Here is a 22,104-nt window from a genome sequence, read left to right on the forward strand (position 1 = left end):
ATCAGTGAAGAAGTTGATGATCAATTATTTTTGAAAACTGGTTCACTCCTTAATCCAACCACAACCTGCTATGCAAATCTGTGAAGGAGGCAATTTGTTCCCCTCAGCCATTTTTAAAAGCAATTTCTTGTGCCCAGTATGTTACACATGATTTTTTGTGTGTCAAGTATGTTGTCAACTCCCTTCTTCCTGAGGTACTGCTCCAATGGCGTCTTCCTGTACACCCACTCAACAACAACAACAACTTATACCGCTTTGGGACATTTTTACTGTGTTAAAGTGCTATATAAATGTAAGTTGTTGTTAAGGAGCGGAGCGATTATCAAACAAAATATCACACCGAGTCACATAAGGAGATATTAGGGCAGGTGACCAAAAGCTAGGTAGGTTTTAAGGAGCGACTTAAAGGAGGAGAGAGAGGTAGAGAGGCGGAGAGGTTTAGGGAGGGAATTCCAGAGCGTTGGGCCCAGGCAGCTGAAGGCACGGCCACCGATGGAGGAGCGATTAAAATCGGGGATGCGCGAGAGGCCAGAATTGGAGGAGCGCAGAGATCTCGGAGTGTTGTAGGGCTGGAGGAGGTTACAGAGAGGTTACAGGAGGGGCGAGGCCATGGAGGGATTTGAAAACAAGGATGAGAATTTTAAAATCGAGGCACTGCTTAACCGGGAACCAATGTGGGTCAGCGAGCACAGGGGAGATGGGTGAACGGGACTTGGTGCGAGTTTTGGATGAGCTCAAGTTTGTGGAGGAGGAGTCAGTGGATAGTGATCAGGAGCAGGCCCCCTCGATGGTTCCCCAGCCCTTTACTCCAAAGGCACTGAGAGCACTTGAGATCAGTTACCTCAGCACAGGATAAGAATGGATCCTGACACCTTCCTTGTTTCCATGCCTCAGTACTATCCCAGGAAGTGTGTTTACTCATTGGGGTATCAAAGAGCTCAAGACTACCATGGCTATATGTAATACGTCATTAAAGAAAGAAAGACTTACATTTATATAGCGCCTTTCACGACAACCGGACATCTCAAAGCGCTTTACAGCCAATGAAGTACTATTTGAAGTGTCGTCACTGTTGTAATGTAGGAAATGCGGTGGTCAATTTGCGCACAGCAAGATCCCACAAACAGCCATGATATAATGACCAGATAATCTGTTTTATTTTGTTATGTTGGTTGAGGGATAAATATTGGCCAGGACACCGGGGATAACTTCCCGGTTCATCTTTGAAATAGCGCCACGGGATCTTTTACGTCCACCTGAGAGAGCAGACGGGGCCTCGGTTTAACGTTTCACCTGAAAGACGGCACCTCCGACAGTGCAGCACTCCCTCAGCACTGGAGTGTCACAGCCTAGCTTTATGTACTCAAATCCCTGGAGTGGAACTTGAACTCACAACCTTCGGACTCAGAGGCAAGTGTGCTACCAACTGAGCCACAGCGGACAGTAAAGCAGACAGTAAAGCAGACAGTAAAGCAGACAAAGTACTTTTGAAGAAGCCTTGGAGTCATTGCTGCTTTGGGAAATGTCTGACTACAGATTGAAGTCTGCAGTAACCTTTATCAGTCTCAAGCTGCTATAGCTCATTGGCCCACCACCGCCCCAGTCTATATTCTTGGCTTACTCCTGTTACATTAAGCAGGTAAGATGTTTCTTATCTGCATATCCTGCTCATCCTTACACCGGCCTCAGATTTGATGACTCATTACACAGGCCAGGCCTGTTCTGGCCTGTAATCTACAACAGATATGTGAATCACTCTGTACAAATCCGCCGGCTTCATCCAGTAAACAATTTTTGTGCAATAGTGGGATTTTCTTCCCTTTCAAGGAATCAGGATTCAAGTGTAATGTAATCGATAGTCATTTCTGCAGTGTGATGGTACACAGACTGTGAGAGGATTATCACAGCAACTCCCTTAAAGGCACTGTGTTCTCTCCTTCCCATGGACCTGGGTGTTATCCGAGGAAAGAAAGAGCTTGCATTCATATAGCGCCTCTCACAACCTTAGGACATCCCAAAGCCCTTTACAGCCAATGAAGTACTTTTGAGGTGTAGTCACTGTTGTAATTTGCACACAGCAAGCTCCCTCAAACAGCCATGTGATAATAACAAGGTAATCTGTTTTTAGTGATGTTGGTTGAGGGATAAATATTGGCCCCAGGATGCTGGGGAGAACTCCCCCTGCTCTTCTTTGAAATAGCGCCGTGGGATCTTTTACTCCCACCTTAGAGGGCAGACGGGGCCTTGGTTTAACGTCTCATCCCAAAGATTATCAGATCATTTATTCAGTTGCTTTTTGTGGGGCTTTGCTGTTTGCAAATTGGCTGCTATGTTTATCAACAAAATAGTGACCACACTTCCATGTAATTCGTTGACTGTGAAGTGCTTTGGGATGTACGTAACAAGAAATGCAAATTATTTAAATGAAGAACTATAACATATACATAATAATACTAGCTGGGGGTGCCCGGCGTTGCCAAGGCAATTTTGGGCTGCGCGGTCTCCCTGCCCCTGTCTGTCCCCCCTCTCTCTCCCTCTCCCTGTGCTGTCCTCTCCCTCCCTCCCCTCCCCCTCCCTCCCCTCTCCCTGCCTAGTGCCTGAGGCCCGGTGCCGTTGTGATAGCGGCCGTGCAGGGCCTAGCGCTTCAGGGCCGAGGACGGCCGGCCGCTGCCATTCCCCCGACCGCTGTGTGTGTCGGGCCCAGCGGTTGCGAGGCACGGCCCGAGTGAGCCCAACTTACCTGCCGCTCCAGCGGGGCGGGAGCGGGATCGGGAGCCGCAATGTGGGGGTTTCTTTTGCTGCTGCTGTCCCTGTGGGGATGGAAAAAATGGTGGCGAAGTTTAGGGAGACTGGAGGATTAGGACCCGCCCATGATGCACTGATTGGTCAACCATCAGGTGAGTGAACTGTAGGATTGGTCAAGCAGCACGTCACTCAACGCTAATGAGAGGTAGGATTGGTCAACCGCTAATGAGTGGATTTTTGAGGATTTTTGAACGTTTTTTGTATACTGTCCAAACAATTTTTGTCTGACGAAAAAGTAAATATGCCTACGAGAGTCCCCTAACGATAAGGTTTCTTTCGATATAACATACGTGTAGGTACGCTCTATAACTTTTGATTGTAGAGACAGACAGAGAGACAGACAGAGAGACGTACCGGTTTATATATATAGAAGATATGTATATTACATTTTTATAGATATTTCAATTTCATTTGCGCAAATCCCCAAAATTGGGAAGGGTCTGTTGGTGTTTCAGTCGGTATTATGGCCCGATAAATTCGGCACAGCACCCATTTATCCGGCACTAACTGGCCTACTAAGCTCCCAAGATGGCGGGCAGGAAGTGCGTCTCCCACCGTATTGGAAAAGGAGTAACATAGGCATCCAGGGCCCATGCCTGAAACACCATGCCAGGTAAATGGGTGCTGTGCCGAATTTATCGGGCCATAATACCTACTGAAACACCAACAGACCCTTCCCAATTTTGGGGATCTCATTGAAACTTATAAAATTCTGACAGGACTGGACAGACTAGATGCAGGAAGGATGCTCCCGATGGCGGGGGAGTCCAGAACCAGGGTCACAGTCTAAGGATAAGGGGTAAGCCATTTAGGACAGAAATGAGGAGGAATTTCTTCACCCAGAGAATGGTGAACCTGTGGAATTCTCTACTACAGAAGGCAGTAGAGGCCAATTCATTAAATATATTCAAGAAGGAGTTGGATATATTTCGTAAGGCTAAAGGGATCAAGGGGTATGGGGAGAAAGCAGGGACCGGGTACTGAATTTGGATGATCAGCCATGATCGCATTGAATGGCGGAGCAAGCTCGAGGGGCCGAATGGCCTACTCCTGCTCCTATCTTCTATGTTTCTAACCCTTTGCATATTACAAATAAGGGGCCTAACACATGTTTAAGGCCTCCACTTCCAAGACTGGTTTTCCCTGTGTCGGACTTCGCCAGCCTCTTGCGCATCTCCAAATTACTTCACCCCACCATTGGCGGCCGTGCCTTCAGCTGCCTAGGCCTTAAGAATTCCCGCCCCAAAATCTCCGCCCCTCTCTCCTCCTTTAAGCTGTTCCTTAAAATCTACCTCTCACCTGTCCCAATACCTCCTGATGTGGCTCAGTGTCAAATTTTGTTTGATTACACTCCTGTGAAGTGCCGGGATGTTTTAACTACATTAAAGGTGCGATATAAATGTAAGTTGCTGTTGTTGTTGACGGATCAGGGATTGAACCCAAGATTTTGTTGGTCTCTATTCCACACATCATTTACCCACTGTTGCAGGAGCCAAGATTGGCTGAAAGCAGCCTTATAACGACAGCGTTTTGCCTTTCAATCTAAAAAGCACCTGAAATCCCTCACTGGCTCGTAGGAACAAGTCCTGATTACCTCACTGATACTGCGAGAATGACACCGGGCCAAATAAACAAAACTCCCACCTTTAAAAAGTAACTTTTCAGTCACAGCGTGGAATAGCGCCAGCCATGACTCGGTCAGGAGCACTCTCACCTCTGAGTCAGGAGGATGTGGGTTCAAGTCCCACTCCAGAGACTTGAGCATGTAAAGCTAGGCTGACACTCCCAGTGCAGTGCTGAGGGAGCGCTGCACTGTCGGAGGTGCCGTCTTCCGGATGAGACGTTAAATCGAGGCCCCGTCTGCTCTCTCAGGTGGACGTAAAAGACCCCATGGCACTATTTTGAAGAAGAGCAGGGAGTTCTCCCTGGTGTCCTGGCCAATATTTATCCCTCAACCAACACCACTTTAAAAAAAAGTTGAGCCAGTCATTATCATGTTGCTGTTTGTGGGAGCTTGCTGTGCACAAATTGGCTGCTGCGTTTCTGACATTAAAACAGTGACTACACTTTAAAAGTACTCAATTGGCTGTAAAGCGCTTTGGGTAATCCTGAGTTTGTGAAAGGCACTATATAAACGTAATTTCTTTCTTTACCTGACAGGTTTATTTTTGCTTGCCACCCTTTTTGTTTCACCTCCTGAAGGAGTTGCCTCTTTGCTGAGGAGCAGTTCCACGGGCAGCGTCCAGTGATTTAATTCACGTGTGAGCTGTGACACTGAGCGTTGGCATTCCGAGGAACGGGACTGGACTTTGTAAAATCAATCTTCAGCTCGGCACAATTGGAGAGGATAATTGGAAACGATTTTAGACAAATGTTTTGGAAGAACAAAAAATTGCACTGGAGCGTCTACGCACTCTGCATTTTCTGAAACGGTACTGTATGGCCAGAGGCACTGGAGAAGGTACAATAAAAGATTTACAAGGATGACACCAGAACTGAGAGGTTATAACTATCGGGAAAGCTTGAACAGGCTGGGGCTCTTTTCTCTAGAAAAGTAAAGGCTGAGGGATGACCTTCGACGAAAGGTCATCGACCTGAAACGTTAACTCTGTTTCTCTCTCCACCGATGCTGCCTGGCCTGCTGAGTTTTTCCAGCGTTTCCTGTTGTTACTTGAGCACATAAATCCAGGCTGACACTCCTGTGCAGTGCTGAGGGAGCGCTGCACTGTCAGAGGTGCCGTCTTTCGGATGAGACGTTAAACTGAGGCCCCGTCTGCCTCTCAGGTGGACATAAAAGATCCCATGGCACTGTCTCGAAGAAGAGCAGGGGAGTTCTCCCCGGTGTCCTGGCCAATATTTATCTCTCAACCAACATCACAAACAGATTATTTGGTCATTAACACATTACTGTTTGTGGGAGCTTGCTGTGCGCAAATTGGCTGCCGCGTTTCCCACATTACAACAGTTACTCCACTTCAAAAAGTACTTCATTGGCTGTAAAGCGCTTTGAGACGTTCGGTGGTCGTGAAAGGCGCTATATAAATACAAGTCTTTCTTTCTTTTACCAATCCCCTGCCGGCAAGGCAGGTGATCCAACAATCGTGACCCGCAATGCGCGAGCTGCCTGCGGAGGCGCTACAGACCCCGGTGGCTCGCGCATAAAATGCTAAGTAGGCCCGAGGCGTAATTTCATGCCGGACTCTGGGCCTCTTGGTTCACGTGGAGTGCTGCCCCAAAACCGGCCCCATTAGGTTTCATTTCTATTCTGCACTCGTTGGTCAGGGCAGAGGCTGTGGCGAAGGTGCTACAATTAGCCTCAGTGCCTCTTGTATAGGGAGGGGTGGGGGGGGGTTAAAAAAATTGGCCAGGACTCCCACACCATTGTGGAAAGAGCCCAAGTTCAGATATAAAGCGAGGACAGGTTTGGGTTCAGTGTGATGCCCAATGTTCCCGTTAAGCTGCTCTGGAGGTCCCGTGCAGGCCGCTCAGCGGCTTCACAGTGGAAAAACCGCGCATGCGCGGATATATGACTGGGCCGTGCAGCCCGCTAAAGGCGCTGCGCACCCCAATAAAAAATTAGTGGGAATATTGGTGATGCCCCCACCCCCCCGCCGCCTCCCCCCCCACCACAATTAAATAGCCTGCCCAGCTAGGATCACACATTAAGATGGTGACTTGGCCGAGGCCGGAGGTGTGTGGGGCCTTACCCGAGCGAGGCTCGGCACCTCGAATCCAGGAGGGGAGTTGACATAGTTTCATGCACATTGAATCTTCCCATGCGTAAATACAATACGTGCAGGTTATTGCAGGGGATCGGTCAATAGCTGTGTGAGAGCAGCCTGAGGTACCTCAAACTTTTGTTTTGTTTTTCTGGGATTTTTTTCCCCCTGTGGGATGTGTTTGGTACATGCCTGGCTCCACGACTCAGGCCTAGTAAATAGCAGCGAGCCACTTTTTGAAAATAGTTCTGCACGTTGAAGCTTTTACCCACTCTCGCCCTGCCCCTCCCAACCGTTGGTACAATCCCGCCGTTTATAGACTGGATGCTTTCTCTCCCAGGCCACTGTCTGAGGCTGAACCAATCAAGCAGAGTCAACATGGTTTTATGAAAGGGAAATCGTGTTTGACAAATTTACTCGAGTTCTTTCAGGATGTAACGAGCAGGATGGATAAAGGGGAGCCAGTGGATGTGGTGTATTTGGATTCCCAGAAGGGATTCGATAAGGTACCACATGAAAGGTTACTGCACAAGATAAGAGCTCATGGTGTTGGGGGTAATATATTAGATTGGATAGAGGATTGGCTAACTAACAGAGAGCAGAGAGTTGGAAAAAATGGGTCTTTTTCAGATTGGCAAACTGTAACTAGTGGGGTGCCGCAGGGATCAGTGCTGGGGCCTCAACTATTTACAATCTATGTTAATGACTTGGATGAAGGGACCGAGTGTAATGCAGCCAAATTTGCTGATGATACAAAGATAGGTGGGAAAGCAAGTTTTTAAAAATTCTTTTATGGGATGTGGGCATCGCTGGCAAGCCCAGCCTTTATTGCCCATCCCTAGTTGCCCTTGAGAAGGTGGTGGTGAGCTGCCTTCTTGAACCACTGCAGTCCGTGTGGTGAAGATACTCCCACAGTGCTGTTAGGGAGGGAGTTCCAGGATTTTGACCTAGCGATGATGAAGGATCGCCGATATATTTCTAAGTCAGGATGGTGTTTGACTTGGAGGGGAACTTGGAGGTGGTGGTATTCCCATGCGCCTGCTGCCCTTGTCCTTCTAGGTGGAAGACGTCGTGGGTTTGGGAGGTGCTGCCGAAGAAGCCTTGGTGAGTTGCTGCAGTGCATCTTGTAGGTGGTACACACTGCAGCCACAGTACGCCGGTGGTGGAGGGAGTGAATGCTTAAGGTGATAGATGGGGTGCCAATCAAGCGGGCTGCTTTGTCCTGGATGGTGTCGAGCTTCTTGAGTGTTGTTGGAGCTGCATGCATCCAGGCAAATGGAGAGTATTCCATCACACTCCTTACTTGTGCCTTGTAGATGGTAGAAAGGCTTTGGGGAGTCAGGAGGTGAGACACTCGCCGCAGAATACCTAGCCTCCGACCTGCTCTTGTTGCCACAGTATTATGTGGCTGGTCCAGTTATGTTTCTGGTCAATGGTGACCCCCAGGATGTTAATAGTGAGGATTCGGCAATGGTAATGCCATTGAATGTCAAGGGGAGGTGGTTAGACTCTCGCTTGTTGGAGATAGTCATTGCCTGGCACTTCTGTGGTGCGAATGTTACCTGCCACTTATCAGCCCAAGCCTGAACGTCGTCCAGGTCTTGTTGCATGCGGGCATGGACTGCTTCATTATCTGAGGAGTTGTGAATGGCACTGAACACTGTGCAGTCATCAGCGAACATCCCCATTTCTGACTTTATGTTGGAGGGAAGGTCATTGATGAAGATGGTTGGGCCTAGGACACTGCCCTGAGAAATTCCTGCAGCGATGTCCTGGGGCTGTGATGATTGACCTTCAACCACCACAACCATCTTCCTTTGTGCTAGGTATGACTCCAGCCAGTGGAGCGTTTTCCCCTCGATTCCCATTGACTTCAGTTTTACTCGGGCTCCTTGATGCCACACTCGGTCAAATGCTGCCTTGATGTCAAGGGCAGTCACTCTCGCTTCACCTCTGGAATTCAGCTCCTTTGTCCATGTTTGGACCAAGGCTATAATGAGGTCAGGAGCAGAGTGGTCTTGGCGGAACCCAAACTGGGCATCAGTGAGCAGGTTATTGGTGAGTAAGTGCCGCTTGATAGCACTGTCGATGACCCCTTCCATCACTTTGCTGATGATTGAGAGTAGACTGATGGGGCGGTAATTGGCTGGATTGGATTTGTCCTGCTTTTTGTGGACAGGACATACCTGGGCAGTTTTCCAAATTGTCGGATTGATGCCAGTGTTGTAGCTGTACTGGAACAGCTTGGCTAGAGGCGCGGCTAGTTCTGGGGCACAAGTCTTCAGCACGATAACTGGGATGTTGTCGGGGCCCATAGCCTTTGCTGTATCCAGTGCGCTCAGCCGTTTCTTGATATCACGTGGAGTGAATGGCTGAAGACTGGCTTCTGTGATGGTGAGGGCCTCAGGAGTAGGCTGATATGGATAATCTACTCGGCACTTCTGGCTGAAGATGGTTGCAAACGCTTCAGCCTTGTCTTTTACTCTCACGTGTTGGGCTCCACCATAATTGAGGATGGGGATATTCATGGAGCCTCCTCCTCCTGTTAGTTGTTTAATGGTCCACCACGATTCACGACTGGATGTGGCAGGACTGCAGAGCTTTGATCTGATCCATTGATTGTGGGATCGCTTAGCCCTGTCTATAGCATGCTGCTTCTGCTTTTTTGCATGCATGTAGTCCTGTGTTGCAGCTTCCCCAGGTTGGCAACTCATTTTTAGGTATGCCTGGTGCTGCTCCTGGCATGCTCTTCTACACTCCTTATTGAACCAGGGTTGGTCCCCTGGCTTGATGGTAATGGGAGTGAGGGATATACCGGGCAATGAGGTTACAGATGTGCTCGCTGACCTACATTGGCACCTGGTCTGGCAACGCCTCGATTTAAAAATTCTCATCCTGGTTTTCAAATCCCTCCATGGCCTCACCCCTCACTATCTCTGTAACCTCCTCCAGATCTACAACCCTTTGAGATCTCTGCGCTCCTCCAATCCTGGCCTCTTGCAAATTCTAGATTTTGGCGGTCGAGCCTTCAGCCTAAGCCCTAAGCTCTGGAATTCCCTCCCTAAACCTCTCCTCCTTTAAGAGTAACATCTGCCTTTCTCCAGTCCCCAGACACAAACTGTTTTGAGAACCACGTCCGATCAAGACAGCTCCCCAGGGTACTTGACTGGTGATGCCAGCTGTTTCTGTGTAACTCAACCAAACGAGTGCTGTTGACACAAATTATTTGGGCCCTGTTTTCAGGCACATATTCAGGGTATGAGTCAGTGGCCAAGACATAGAAAATGCTCCAGGAATATCGAGCCACATGTGGGGGTGGGGGCAGGAGCGGAAATACTTGAGCCAGACTGTGGTTATTGAAAGAAAGCCACACCATGGATCCCACAGAGCCCTCTCTACACATTGTCACAGTCAGCCAGCAACCTGAAGTAAAGGCTGGTTAAGGAAATGAGTAGCTGAACCACACAGACCAGGAGGATCCCAGGTTTGGTACTTGGTTCTTGCTGATTTAGTTGATCTCAGCCACAGTGGCAGTTAGGCCAGGAGAACTGACTCCAGTGCACCTGGGCTAGAGAAAGGGGATAAAATTAGCTGCTACTGATTGCTGTTCAACAACTGCTTTTGGAAGAGAGTCTGTGACTGAGTTTGCTTGCCTGAGTGTACATGTGTGACGTGCGAGAATATGGCATGCGTGTGAGTGCGCATGTGATGTGTGCATGTGACGTGTGCGTGCGTGGTCGTTGGTTGAGACAGGACCACGTTCGGCCGTGATGCAGCTCGTGAACAAATAGTCTGCTGACAGTCTCTCTCAAGGCTCCTGCATCAAGAATGAGCCTTTGGGAGAGGTTCCTACGGACCCGTACCCCGGGAAGGAATCAACACCTTGAGGAAGGGAGTTAAACTGGAGGAAAAAAGGAAGATAAAAAGAATTGCTTGGGGAAATGGCAAGTCCAGGCCTGGTATCGGGAAACATTTCTTCACTCAGTGTAATTATATCTGGAATGGTTTTCCAGGTAGGGTAATGGAGTCATTCAAGTGGCATTTAATGAGCTAGAAAGCCAGATAGCCTCCGTCATCTCTACCTTGAGAAGGGGAAAGAGCAGAAGCTAGCTCGAGTTGGCACCAAGTGCAGTTCCATTCGGGCTCCCGTGAATCAGTGTTGGTCTGGGTTTGCATCTGGCTACAGTATGGCAAGAGCTGGTTGCGTTTCTGAAATATGTATTGTGGACTGGAGTACGTAACGATGCTCCTGATGTCATTGATTTATTGCATCGTGCACAAGTTTGCAATATTTGAAAGGAGACGGTATGGGATCTGAGTAATTTGAGACCTGACATGGTGAGTGTAGTATGCTCGGGAGGAACAGGTGACTTTAGGCCTGTGGTTCTGTAAGCTCTCCACCACTGGTCGTTTTCCTCACCTTGTATCTGAGTCTGTTGTAGACTCAGTGATAGAGGTTGATTAAATACCTGTTGGAGTCCACTTAGACCTCCTACAACAACGCTCTACACTTCCTTCCTCTAACCACAATATCAGAGGTTTTACAAAAGTAATGACCCCAGTTCACTTAATACCAAAGCTGCCGACTTTCTGAACTAATCAGACTGCTGCTCTTGCCACCTTCATCTCATCTCATTGCTTAACCGAATCCCTTTATGACGTGATATTTTGGGGATACAGTATACAAGCAATTTGAGACATGACATGTGGTTAGTGTAGCGTGTTTGGGAGGAACAGGTGACTTTAGAGCGGTGGTTCCCAATCCTCTCCACTACTGGGGCTTTCCTCACCTAGTATCTGGGTCTGTTGTAGACTCATTGATAGAGATTGATTGCCACGATTAGTCAACAACTCCTTTGTCGGTGTATGATGCGATACTGGGAATGTAGAAGACGAACGAGATGGACCCTGGTCTCGGCACGTCTCAGGTGAGTGAGGTGGTTCAGTACGTCCTGATCATGGAACGGAAGAAAGTCCCGGTGAAACGCAAAGGTGGGTGAACGAGTCGGGTGAAGTTCGGCCCCAGCTGGAGTATTGTGTCCAATTCCGGGCACCACACTTTAGGAAGGACGTGAAGGCTTTGGAGAGGGTACAGAAGAAATTCACTAGAATGGTTCCAGGGATGAGGGATTACAGTTACGTGGATAGACTGGAGAAGCTGGGGTTGTGCTCCTTAGAGCAGAGAAGGCCAAGGGGAGATTTGATAGAGGTGTTTAAAATCATGAAAGAGTTTAGCTAGAGTAAATAAAGAGAAACTGTTTCCAGTGGCTGAATGGTCGCTAACCAGAGGGCACAAATTTAAGGTGATTGGCAAAAGAACCAGAGGCGACATGAGGAAAAACTTTTTTACGCAGCGAGTGGTTAGGATTCAGAATGCACTGCCTGAAAGGGCGGTGGAGGCAGATTCAATAGTAGCTTTCAAAAGGGAATTGGATAAATACTTGAAGGAGAAAAAATTGCAGAGATATGGGGAAAGAGAGGGGAAGTGGGACTAACTGGATTCTTCGAAAGACTCGATGGGCTGAATGGCCTCCTTCTGTGCTGTACTAGTCTATTCTATGGTCTTTACTTGTCTAGCAATTCCTATGTTCCTAGGTGAGGCGGTAAAGCAGGATCTTTAAAGCCATGCCCAACCCAATCTTCACCTGATATCTAAAGCCTGCACATCTGCCAATGCACTTTATTATGTCTATGTTAATGTATTACAAGCCAAATGAATGTTGAATGTTTAAATGTCTTAATCTAAATGTACACTCTCAGGAGCCGCAAGCCTACATTTCGTTGTACTGCACTTGTGCACTAACAATGACAATAAAGTTGATTATGATTATTATTATTATTATTATGTCAAGACAACCCCCATCAAGAGTCACTGAAGGATCAGGAGTTCCAACCCTGGCTGATTTGCATGTAATATGCTTTTTTAAAACCCTTCACAACAACAACAACTTGCATTTATATAGCGCCTTTAATGTAGTAAAACAGCCCAAGGCATTTCACAGGAGCGTTATCAAACAAAATTTAACACCAAGCCACATAACAAGATATTAGGAGAGATGATCAAAAGCTTGGTCAAAAAAGTAGGCATCTTAAAGGAGGAGAGAGGTAGAGAGGCGGAGAGGTTTAGGGAGGAATTCCAGAGCTTAGGGCCCAGGCAGCTGAAGGCACGGCCGTCAATGATGGAGCGATTTGAAAACGGAGATGCGCAAGAGGCCAGCATTGGAGGAGCGCAGAGATCTCGGAGGGGTTGTGGGGCTGGAGGAGACTACAGAGATAGGGAGGGGCGAGGCCAAGGAGGGATTTGAAAACAAGAATGAGAATTCTAAAATCATGGCGTTGCTTAACCGGGAGCCAACGTAGGTCAACGAGCACAGGGGTGATGGGTGAATGATGCAAGTTAGGACACGGGCAGCAGAGTTTTGGATGGATGCGCTCAAGTTTACGGAGGGTGCAAGGTGGGAGGCCGGCCAAGCGAACTACAAATAAACTGCAGTTTAAAATAAAGCTCTTAATGTCAATTGACTGGTGGTGGAGGTTTAAGGATAGCCATTATGATTCGAGCTTGTCTCACAGGAAGATTTAACAAATGCCTCTCTGTATTTTAATGTAAATTTTAACTCATTTAAAATAAATGGGGTACTGCCTGTGTTAAAATTCCTGAGCGGAATTTGGTTTAGCCTCATTATGATTCTAATTTTCCAGCTTTACAAATAATTGCCTTGCATTTAACTCATAAAGGAGGTTCTCCCCCAGCAGGAAAGCAGCTCAGGCACAATCCATTCACACTGAGCTTTTCTGAGTCAGTGTTCCACCGACGCACTGCACACTTTACCACTCAATCTCTGGGACTTTTCCCTTACAAAGAAAAACCACAAAAGCTGGAAATCTGAAATAAAAACTAAAATTGCTGGAGAATAATAAAGAAAGAACTTGCATTTACACTGCCCCTTTCTGACCTCAGGATGTCCCAAAGCGCTTCACAGCCAATGAGGAAAATAAGGTTGAATTGTAGTCACTGTTGTAATATAGGAAACACGGCAGCCTATTTGCGCACAGCAAGCTCCCACAAACTGCAATAATGTCAGCCTGGATTAATATGCTCAAGTCTCCAGAGAGGGACGAAACACTGGAATGGTTTCAAAACCAATTGGTTGCTGCAATGGGGGTACTATAGGGTCATTGTGAGTGGATGATCCAAGATGGGACAAATGGCCTTCTTCATCCATAATGACCTGACGATCATTCCTGAAGGTGAGTGCAGTTCCACAGAGGCTGGCAGTGCTCTGCTCTCTGACCCAAGGGGCCATTCTTCATATGTGATGTGAACCTTTTCAACAACATCTTGCATTTATATATCATGCCTTTTAAGAACATAAGAACATGAGAAATAGGAGCAGGAGTCGGCCATTCGGCCCCTCGAGCCTGCTCCACCATTCAATAAGATCATGGCCGATCTTCTACCTCATCTCCACTTTCCTGCACTATCCCCATATCCCTCGATTCCCTTAATATTCAAAAATCTTTCGATCTCTGTCTTGAATATACTCAATGACTGAGCCGCCACAGCCCTCTGGGGTAGAGAATTCCAAAGATTCACCACCCTCTGAGTGAAGAAATTTCTCCTCATCTCAGTCCCAAATGGCCGACCCCTTATTCTGAGACTGTGACCCCTGGTTCTAGATTCCCCAGCCAGTGGAAACATCCTCCCTGCCTCTACCCCATCGAGCCCTGTCAGAATTTTGTATGTTTCAATGAGATCACCTCTCATTCTTCTAAGCTCTAGAGAATATAGGCCTAGTTGACTCAATCTCACCTTTTAACCCCAAGGCGCTTCTCAGAAAGATAATTTGACACGGAAGAATGGCCATTTCGGCAAGGTAGTGGTGTGGGGAGGGGAAGGCAAATGGCATCTGTGAGGTTGTAGCCAGCAAGGAGGCAAAGATTTTGGGAGCGAATGGGAGGAGAAGAATTAACCAAATGGAAGGAGCAATTCACAGAGTGTCTTCTGGGCCCATATATGTTACACTATTAAGTATTAACTGCATTCTTTCACCATGTTGTAACTAACTCCAGTGGCCGTGAACGTGCGTTGGAAAGTCCCCTACCTGTAATGGTTGGATCAGAGCCAGGTGTATTTCTGCCAATGCTACGCCTGTCACTGTCCACAGTAACAACCTGCTCAACCAGTCTTTAGATCGACGATTCTCCCCAAATACTTGCTGGCCTTTCCAAAAACCATTGAAACCTGCAGTAGTGACGCGTGAAATTAAAGCCACAAAATGCTGGAAACACTCAGCAGGTCAAGCAGAACCTGTGGAGAGAGGAAGACAGGGTTAACATACCAGGTCAATGCCTTTTCGTCAGAATCCGGGGGCATTTTAACTGCCCACCCGCCCCTATTCTGCCCAGCGGGTAAGGTTAAATGGTCATCACTGGTGACCTTTCTTTGGCCTTGAGCAGGTCCACACACAAGCGGCAATGCAGGGCTCTGACAATAACAACTTGCATTTATCTAGCACCTTTAATGTAGGAACATGTCACAAAACAGCTCACAGGAGCGTAATCAGCCAAAGTTTGACACCGAGCTACATAACGAGATACAGGAAACTCTTTTTTATCTGGCACCGACAGAACCGGCGTGGTGCCGGTTGATCAAAAAGTCCGGATTACAGAGAGGTATACTTACCAAGGTACGAGAGCCCCATACACGGCCACAGGTGCAGGAGCCCCGGTTACACGGCACTTGTGCAGGAGTCCCGGTTACACGGCCACAGATCCAGGAGTCCCTGTTACATGGCAACAGGTGCAGGAGCCCCGGTTACACGGCCACAGATCCAGGAGTCCCTGTTACATGACAACAGGTGCAGGAACCCTGGTTACACGGCCACTAATATAAAGTAAAACTTACCTGAACCTACTCCTGAATTTTGCTGGTTAAGAGAGATTTCCGGTTATTTAGGTGCCGGTTAAAAGAGTTTCCTGTATTAGGACAGGTGACCAAAAACTTGGTTGAAGAGGTTGGTTTTAAGGAGTGACTTAAAGGAGGAGAGTGTGGTGGAGAGGCGGAGAGGTTTAGGGAGGGAATTCCAGAGCTTAGGGCCTTGGCAGCTGAAGGCACAGCCGCCAATGGTGGAGCGATTAAAATCGCGGATGCGCAAGAGGCCAGAATTGGAGGAGTGCAAAGATCGCAGAGTCGTAGGGCTGGAGGAGGTTACCGAGATAGGGAGAGGCGAGGCCAATGAGGATTTTAAACACGAGGCTGAGAATTTCAAATCAAATTACAAGAGGATTTGAGATAGTACACAGTGGTGCTCCCTAGGGGTCGGTACTAGGACCACTGCTTTTCTTGATATATATTAATGACTTGGACTTGGGAGTACAGGGTACAATTTCAAAATCTGCAAATGACACAAAACTTGGAAGTACAGTGAACAGTGAGGAGGATAGGGATAGACTTCAAGAGGACATAGACAGGCTGGTGGAATGGGCGGACATGTGGCAGATGAAATTTAACGCAGGAAAGTGCGAAGTGATACATTTTGGTAGGAAGAACAAGGAGAGGCAATATAAACTAAAGGGTACAATTCTAAAGGGGGTGCGTGAACAGAGAGACCTGGGGGTATATGTGCACAAGTCATTGAAGGTGGCAGGGCAGGCTGAGAAAGCGGTTAAAAAAGCTTACGGGATCGTGGGCTTCATAAATAGAGGCATAGAGTACAAAAGCAAGGAAGTTATGATGAACATTTATAAAACACTGGTTCGGCCTCAACTGGAGCATTGTGTCCAATTCTGGGCACCGCACTTTAGGAATGATGTGAAGGTCTTAGAGAGGGTGCAGAAAAGATTTACAAGAATGGTTCCAGGGATGAGGGACTTCAGTTACATGGGTAGACTGGAGAAGCTGGGGTTGTTCTCCTTAGAGCAGAGAAGGTGGAGAGGAGATTTGATAGAGGTGTTCAAAATCATGAGGGGTCTAGACAGAGTAGATAGAGAGAAACTGTTCCCATTGGCGGAAGGGTCGAGAACCAGAGGACACAGATTTAAGGTGATTGGCAAAAGAATCAAAGGCGACATGAGGGAAAACTTTTTTACTCAGCGAGTGGTTAGGATCTGGAATTCACTGCTTGAAAGGGTGATGGAGGCAGATTTAATCATGGCTTTCAAAAGGAAATTAGATAAATTCCTAAAGGAAAAAAATTTGCAGGGCAGGGGAGTGGGACTAGCTGAAGCGCTCTTGCAGAGAGCTGGCACGGGCTCGATGGGCCGAATGGCCTCCTTCTGTGCTGTAACCGTTCTAAGATTCTACGTGTCTGCGCTGACTCTGTGGTGGAGCCCATCCGACACGTCCCACTCCCCTGCTCCTTCCCCATAACCCTGCTTATTGAAGGGGCTTCACTTCCGAGACACCAGGGCTCTCTGCTGGTTTACACAGACTGTCCCCAGAAATGAAGGACGGTAAATCAAATAAATACCCCTTTACTATAACGGAACTGTTTGTAACCATCTGCTCTTTCTGTTATCGGCATCTCCCATCTTTCCTCAGCTCTCCTTCCTGGGATATCATTGTCTCCCTGCTGCATAATTACAGTGTTCAGCATCTCCATATCAGCTCATTTACATCCGCAAAGCGCCAACCCCTGCTGAGATGCAATTCGGCCTTTGTCAGAAAGCCTTGTCCAAACGGGGGCTCCTCACGAGGGAGCACCAACAGTAAAACCACCATAAGACGCTGGATTAGGATGGCCATCGGGTCATCAAACACAACATCCTTTTATAACAGAAAATGCTGGAAAAACTCAGCAGATCAGGCAACATCCGTGGACAGAAATTTGAGTTGACGTTTCGGGTCGAACCCTTCTTCAAAACTGGAAAGAAAAGATGGATCGGAGGCAGGGCTGCGATCGGACAAAAGAATAAAAGAAACAAAAGAAGTAAAAAAGAGACAATGAAAGGTGTTAGAAGCTAGACGAGATGGTAATAGGCTGAGATTGGGTGTAAAGTGTACTGGCAGGGCAAGGGATAGCTGCCAGGTGTGAGAGCGAAACAAAAGGAAAGGGGGGGGGGGAAAGGAGTGGAAAAATTACAAGAAAAAATGAAATAGGGGCCGAGGTTATGATCTGAAATTGTTGAACTCGATATTGAGTCCGGAAGGCTGCAGAGTGGGTGGGAATATTTGTGTATTTTAAACACATTACACCACACTGCCAAACATTCTCTGAACTGCTGCTGCCTGTCTGTGTCTGGAATAAAACACTCTTGCCTCTTGTCCATTCTTAATAAGTGGGTCACTTCTATTCCAGTTCTGACTAAGGGTCTACACCTAAAAGCTTTCTGATTTTATTTCTGATGGTCGGCTGTGTATATGGTTATATACATTCACTGCTGTATCACTAATTCATGGTTGTTGCGTTGCAAGTTTCTTCCCCTGCTCAATTTCACTTCTGACTTTCCTGAGAACACTGGCCTCTTGCTGTGCTCCAGTTGGGTGGAGGGGTATTAACCTCTTGCTGTGCTATGGTTGGATGTGGGCCATTAACTATTCGCCGCCTACCTCAATTAAGTGACCGTTCTTCAGGGCGTGAACCTGGACCATGATTATAGGCAGGACATTCAACCGTGGAGGGTGTCACAACCAAACCTGTGTTCAATGGATGGCCAAACGTCTGCCTTTCCTGCAGGGTCACTGGGCAATAATTAGGAGTGGACGAGTTCTCCTTTTAGCTCAGGGATGTGGAGGCCAGTTCTTGCTCAGTCTCTTTTCCCACATGGGTTGTGTGTAAATAACTCGCATAGCTATAGTGAGACTTGTTCTCTTCAGCGATCTCCCATTCAAAAGTCATCTTCACTCGGACTGTACCACACTGGGCTTTTAATTATATTCAGTGTTTTTCACATTTATTCACTTTTCTTTTTTTAAAAACAGCCGTATTTCAAACACAGAATACAAACGATTGCACTGAACACAAAGATTGTTATAAAGTCTTTTATATTCCTTTTCAGCAGCTTTTGAAAGACATTCAATTTGGTCCTTTATATTCAGTGTCAAAACAAAATCAGTGGTTTACATACTTTTACAATCAAATAAAACTTAAATAACATTTGAAATAAATAGTTTTGAGGCCTTTGTACAGGAATATATTGATGAGTGTTTTCCCCAGTGCACCCTGAGATCCAGTCTCGCGAGTAGCAGCAGTCCTACAGTACCTTGGCCAAGTAACCACTGTTTTTTTTTGGTTAGACTGAAAGAAGCGCCTTTCATGACCTCAGGACGTCCCAAAGCACTTCGCAGCCAATGAAATACTATTTTTGGACATGTAGTCACTGCTGTAATGCATGGCCGAGAGAGTCCGTAGGCTATTCGACTGTAGGAGGCTGAGGCTGGGCTCAATCCAAAGTATATCTGCACACAGGGATCACTGGGTAGTGATCAGGATTGGGTCTTCACCCCTCTCCCGTTCCCCTTCTCCCAGCTCAGGAGACTAAAGCCAATCGGTGCCGCAAAGTGTGGTGTTTGTGCTGTAAAAATCAGACAGTTTTACATCGGGGGTTGCCGTTGGTTACCCGAGACCCGCGTTGTAGGCAGAGGCCCTTTCGACGCTACACACCCCCGCCACCCCCCACCCCCCGTCACCACCCCCCCCTCCCGCCACCACCCCCCCCACCGCCACCACCCCCCCCCGGCTTTCCTGCTTCGAAGACCCATATAAAAAAAAACAGCTCAAGACAAATTAAATGAAGGGTTGAACCTGGAGGCGTTCTGGCCTGTGCGGCTCGGTGCCTCCATAGCAACAGAGGCTGCACTTCAAAGAAATTCATGGTCCGGGAAGTGCTCGGAGCATCCTGAGGGATAGGATAAAGGCCTAGGATAAACGCAAGGGCTTTCTTTCCTGTACCACAGGGGGCATTTACTCACTGAGCCAGACTGCGGAGACAGACTTATCAATAACCAATAAAATCATAAATCCAAGTCAGGAAATAATAAATTCAAGTCAGCCATAATGCCGAGGTGCCGATCAGAACACATTCATGGGCAAAAACCAAGGTTTTTTTTCCAGTATCCTTGTCCGAGCCGTTAGACCTTGGGCCTAGCCTGGATTTTCTGTTCACCACTAATTTTAAATGTGGATATTATTACAAGGACTCCGATCGGAAAATCCAGGCTAAGCCCTTCTGCAAAAAGGTTAATCGGTTCTCAAGTAAGTCACGTCAAGATTCAGCCTGAACTTGGCTGAAAGCTGGGCCCTGAAGGGCCTTTACACATGGTCTTCCTCCAAATTGCTGAAAGTCTTTTTTCTACGATCGATATATTTTTTATTCTCCTGCCACTTTCTCCCCTCCTCTCCCAAAGGCTTTGCTGGGGTGTGGTGGAGTGGGGGCGGGGGGTGGGGTTCACACAAATTTTGGGTGCCCCTTGGTACCTTGTCCAAATGGTCTTAGCACTCTCTGACCCCCACCACTCCCTCCCCTTCCACCGGCTGGTTCCTTCCCCCACCACCCCGTCCAAAGGCTCTGAGGCCAAGTGCAGCACTCCCAACCATTGGCCGGTGAGAATCAGCCGATTTAGTACAGACTAGGGCTTGATGGATTGCGTCTGGGATCTCAGTTACACGCTGCCACTCACTGAGCCGTGGTTGGGAGAAGGGAAGGAAGGGGTTAAATATCTCATGCTTGAAAACAAAAACCAGTTGGGGCTGTTTGAAGTTAGAAGTTTCTTTCTTTCCGTTTGAAGTTGCAACATTAGTCCAGCCAGATTCTGCGATTCAGTGCCACCATCTACCCGTGTCCCATTAATAAACTTTTCTCATCCGATGTCTTGGGCCCCCATCAATAAATATAATTTCACCTTCTCACACAGACGAACCGACAGAAATCTTCTGCTCATCTCTCTCACAATAAAAAAAACCACATTCTGTAAAAGGCTGAAAATTGTACATGGGACAGCAGCTCTCCTCCCGGAGAGCCCGGCCTGGCCCGCCCTCACACTGGGTGTTATATTGTCCGCCGCCCCCCCCCCCTCACACGCTCGTCACCAACAGCAATTAGCCACCCCCATCTCGGAGCGCCCCGGCACGCAATGAAACCACGTCAGTGGATAGAAGATCGTGTGACTAGAAACTGCACACCTGGATAGAACAGGCTGAACCCCAAAAAAAACCAAGAGCCCATTCCGAGGGTCAGTACAGGACGTGCATTGAACCCTGCACGAACACCCCACCACCACCCTGTCCTCCCCTGGCTGCACATCCATTCATAACGACATCCAGCCTGGGGGGATACAGATCATTTACCGAGGTCATCTATTTTTATAACACAATCTGCCCCAGAACTCAGGAACATTAACAGCTTGTACCGACACAATACAGCAGCTTCCAATACTGGCACCTTGTTTAAAAAAAAAGACCAGGCGCTATTAAACTCGTCAGATTGATTGACACACACAATCTGCAGAGCGTCTAAAGTTAAATCCTTCCTTTCACAGCAGAACAATCCAATCTCTTGTAAGTCTCATTGTTTCTCGAGATCAGTTTCCGAAAAGACCTCCACAATGTTCTTTCTCCCCGATATTGTTTTGTTCTCATGAGGCAAGTTGTCTTCAGTAATCAGGAGTTTCGTTTCCCTGCTCCGACTTGTTTCGACGCGCCTTTACAACAGCGCGCACTGACAGCTGAAGCATCCCGGCTTTGATACCTTCAAGGTAGCCCGGGTGGCGGTTTCGAAAACCTCCCAGACGCCTTCTTTCGTCTTAGCCGAGCATTCCAGGTAGTCGTAGGCCCCGATCTTCTCCGCCATAGCCCGGCCCTCTTCCCACCTCACCGGCTCCTTCTTGCCCCTCGCCAGCTCCTTGCGGACCCGCTCGTCGCTCCGCAGGTCCTTCTTGTTGCCCACCAGCACCACGGGCACGCCGGGGCAGAAGTGCCTGACCTCGGGCATCCACTTGTCCGGAATGTTCCTGACGGAGTCGGGGCTGTCCACCGAGAAGCAGATCAGGATGACGTCGGTGTCGGGATAGGAGAGGGGCCGCAGGCGGTCGTAGTCCTCTTGGCCGGCCGTGTCCCAGAGCGCCAGCTCCACCTGCTTCTCGTCCACTTCTATATCGGCCACGTAGGTCTCGAAGACAGTGGGGACGTAGTCTTCGGGGAACTCGTCCTTGCTTAACACAAACAACAGGCTTGTTTTACCACAGCCACCATCACCGACAACCACCAGCTTCCTCCTTATCATGGCCATGCTCTCTTCTAGGTTTATCTGCTCCGATTCCTAATGTCAGCACAGCACAGCTCAGCACTCTTTGTTCAATGGCCCGAGTGTGCTACGTGTTACAAGCCTCAGCAACAAGGAGGGCAGCTTTTATGAATCAGCACGAGGCTCGGCTGCCCAATCAGGATTGTCTGGTTCTCTGACTCAACCCTCCGAGCAGAGGGATTGGGCCACTTTCAAGTCGCTGATTGACAGCAGTGAAACCCCGCCCTCCCCCTCACAGAGCCCAGGAACTGGGTTTTAAAATGACCGGGAGCTTGCTTTTGTTCTTCCGCACAGCTTTTTTTCCTGAGGTAATTTGTAGAATCACACAGCACAAGAG

General features: G+C 48.0%; 1 protein-coding gene across 1 annotated transcript; it reads right to left on the reverse strand.

Annotated features, from left to right (window-relative positions):
• Positions 1-19,205: 19,205 nt before the first annotated feature.
• On the reverse strand, positions 19,206-21,858 carry LOC147103344 (ras-like GTP-binding protein RHO). The gene has a single exon (XM_085962830.1). The coding sequence runs from the start codon at positions 21,750-21,752 to the stop codon at positions 21,168-21,170; it is 585 nt and encodes a 194-aa protein (XP_085818956.1). The 5' UTR covers positions 21,753-21,858; the 3' UTR covers positions 19,206-21,167.
• Between the last annotated feature and the right edge of the window lie 246 nt (positions 21,859-22,104).

The sequence above is a fragment of the Somniosus microcephalus genome, chromosome 20, assembly GCF_052327205.1.
Source record: "Somniosus microcephalus isolate GS21.2 chromosome 20, FLI_Smic_1.0, whole genome shotgun sequence".
Classification (NCBI taxonomy): Eukaryota; Metazoa; Chordata; class Chondrichthyes; order Squaliformes; family Somniosidae; genus Somniosus; species Somniosus microcephalus.

Bases quoted from the DNA above. Each gene is read 5' to 3' on its own strand.
- LOC147103344 (XM_085962830.1), bottom strand. From the start codon at position 21,752: ATGGCCATGATAAGGAGGAAGCTGGTGGTTGTCGGTGATGGTGGCTGT.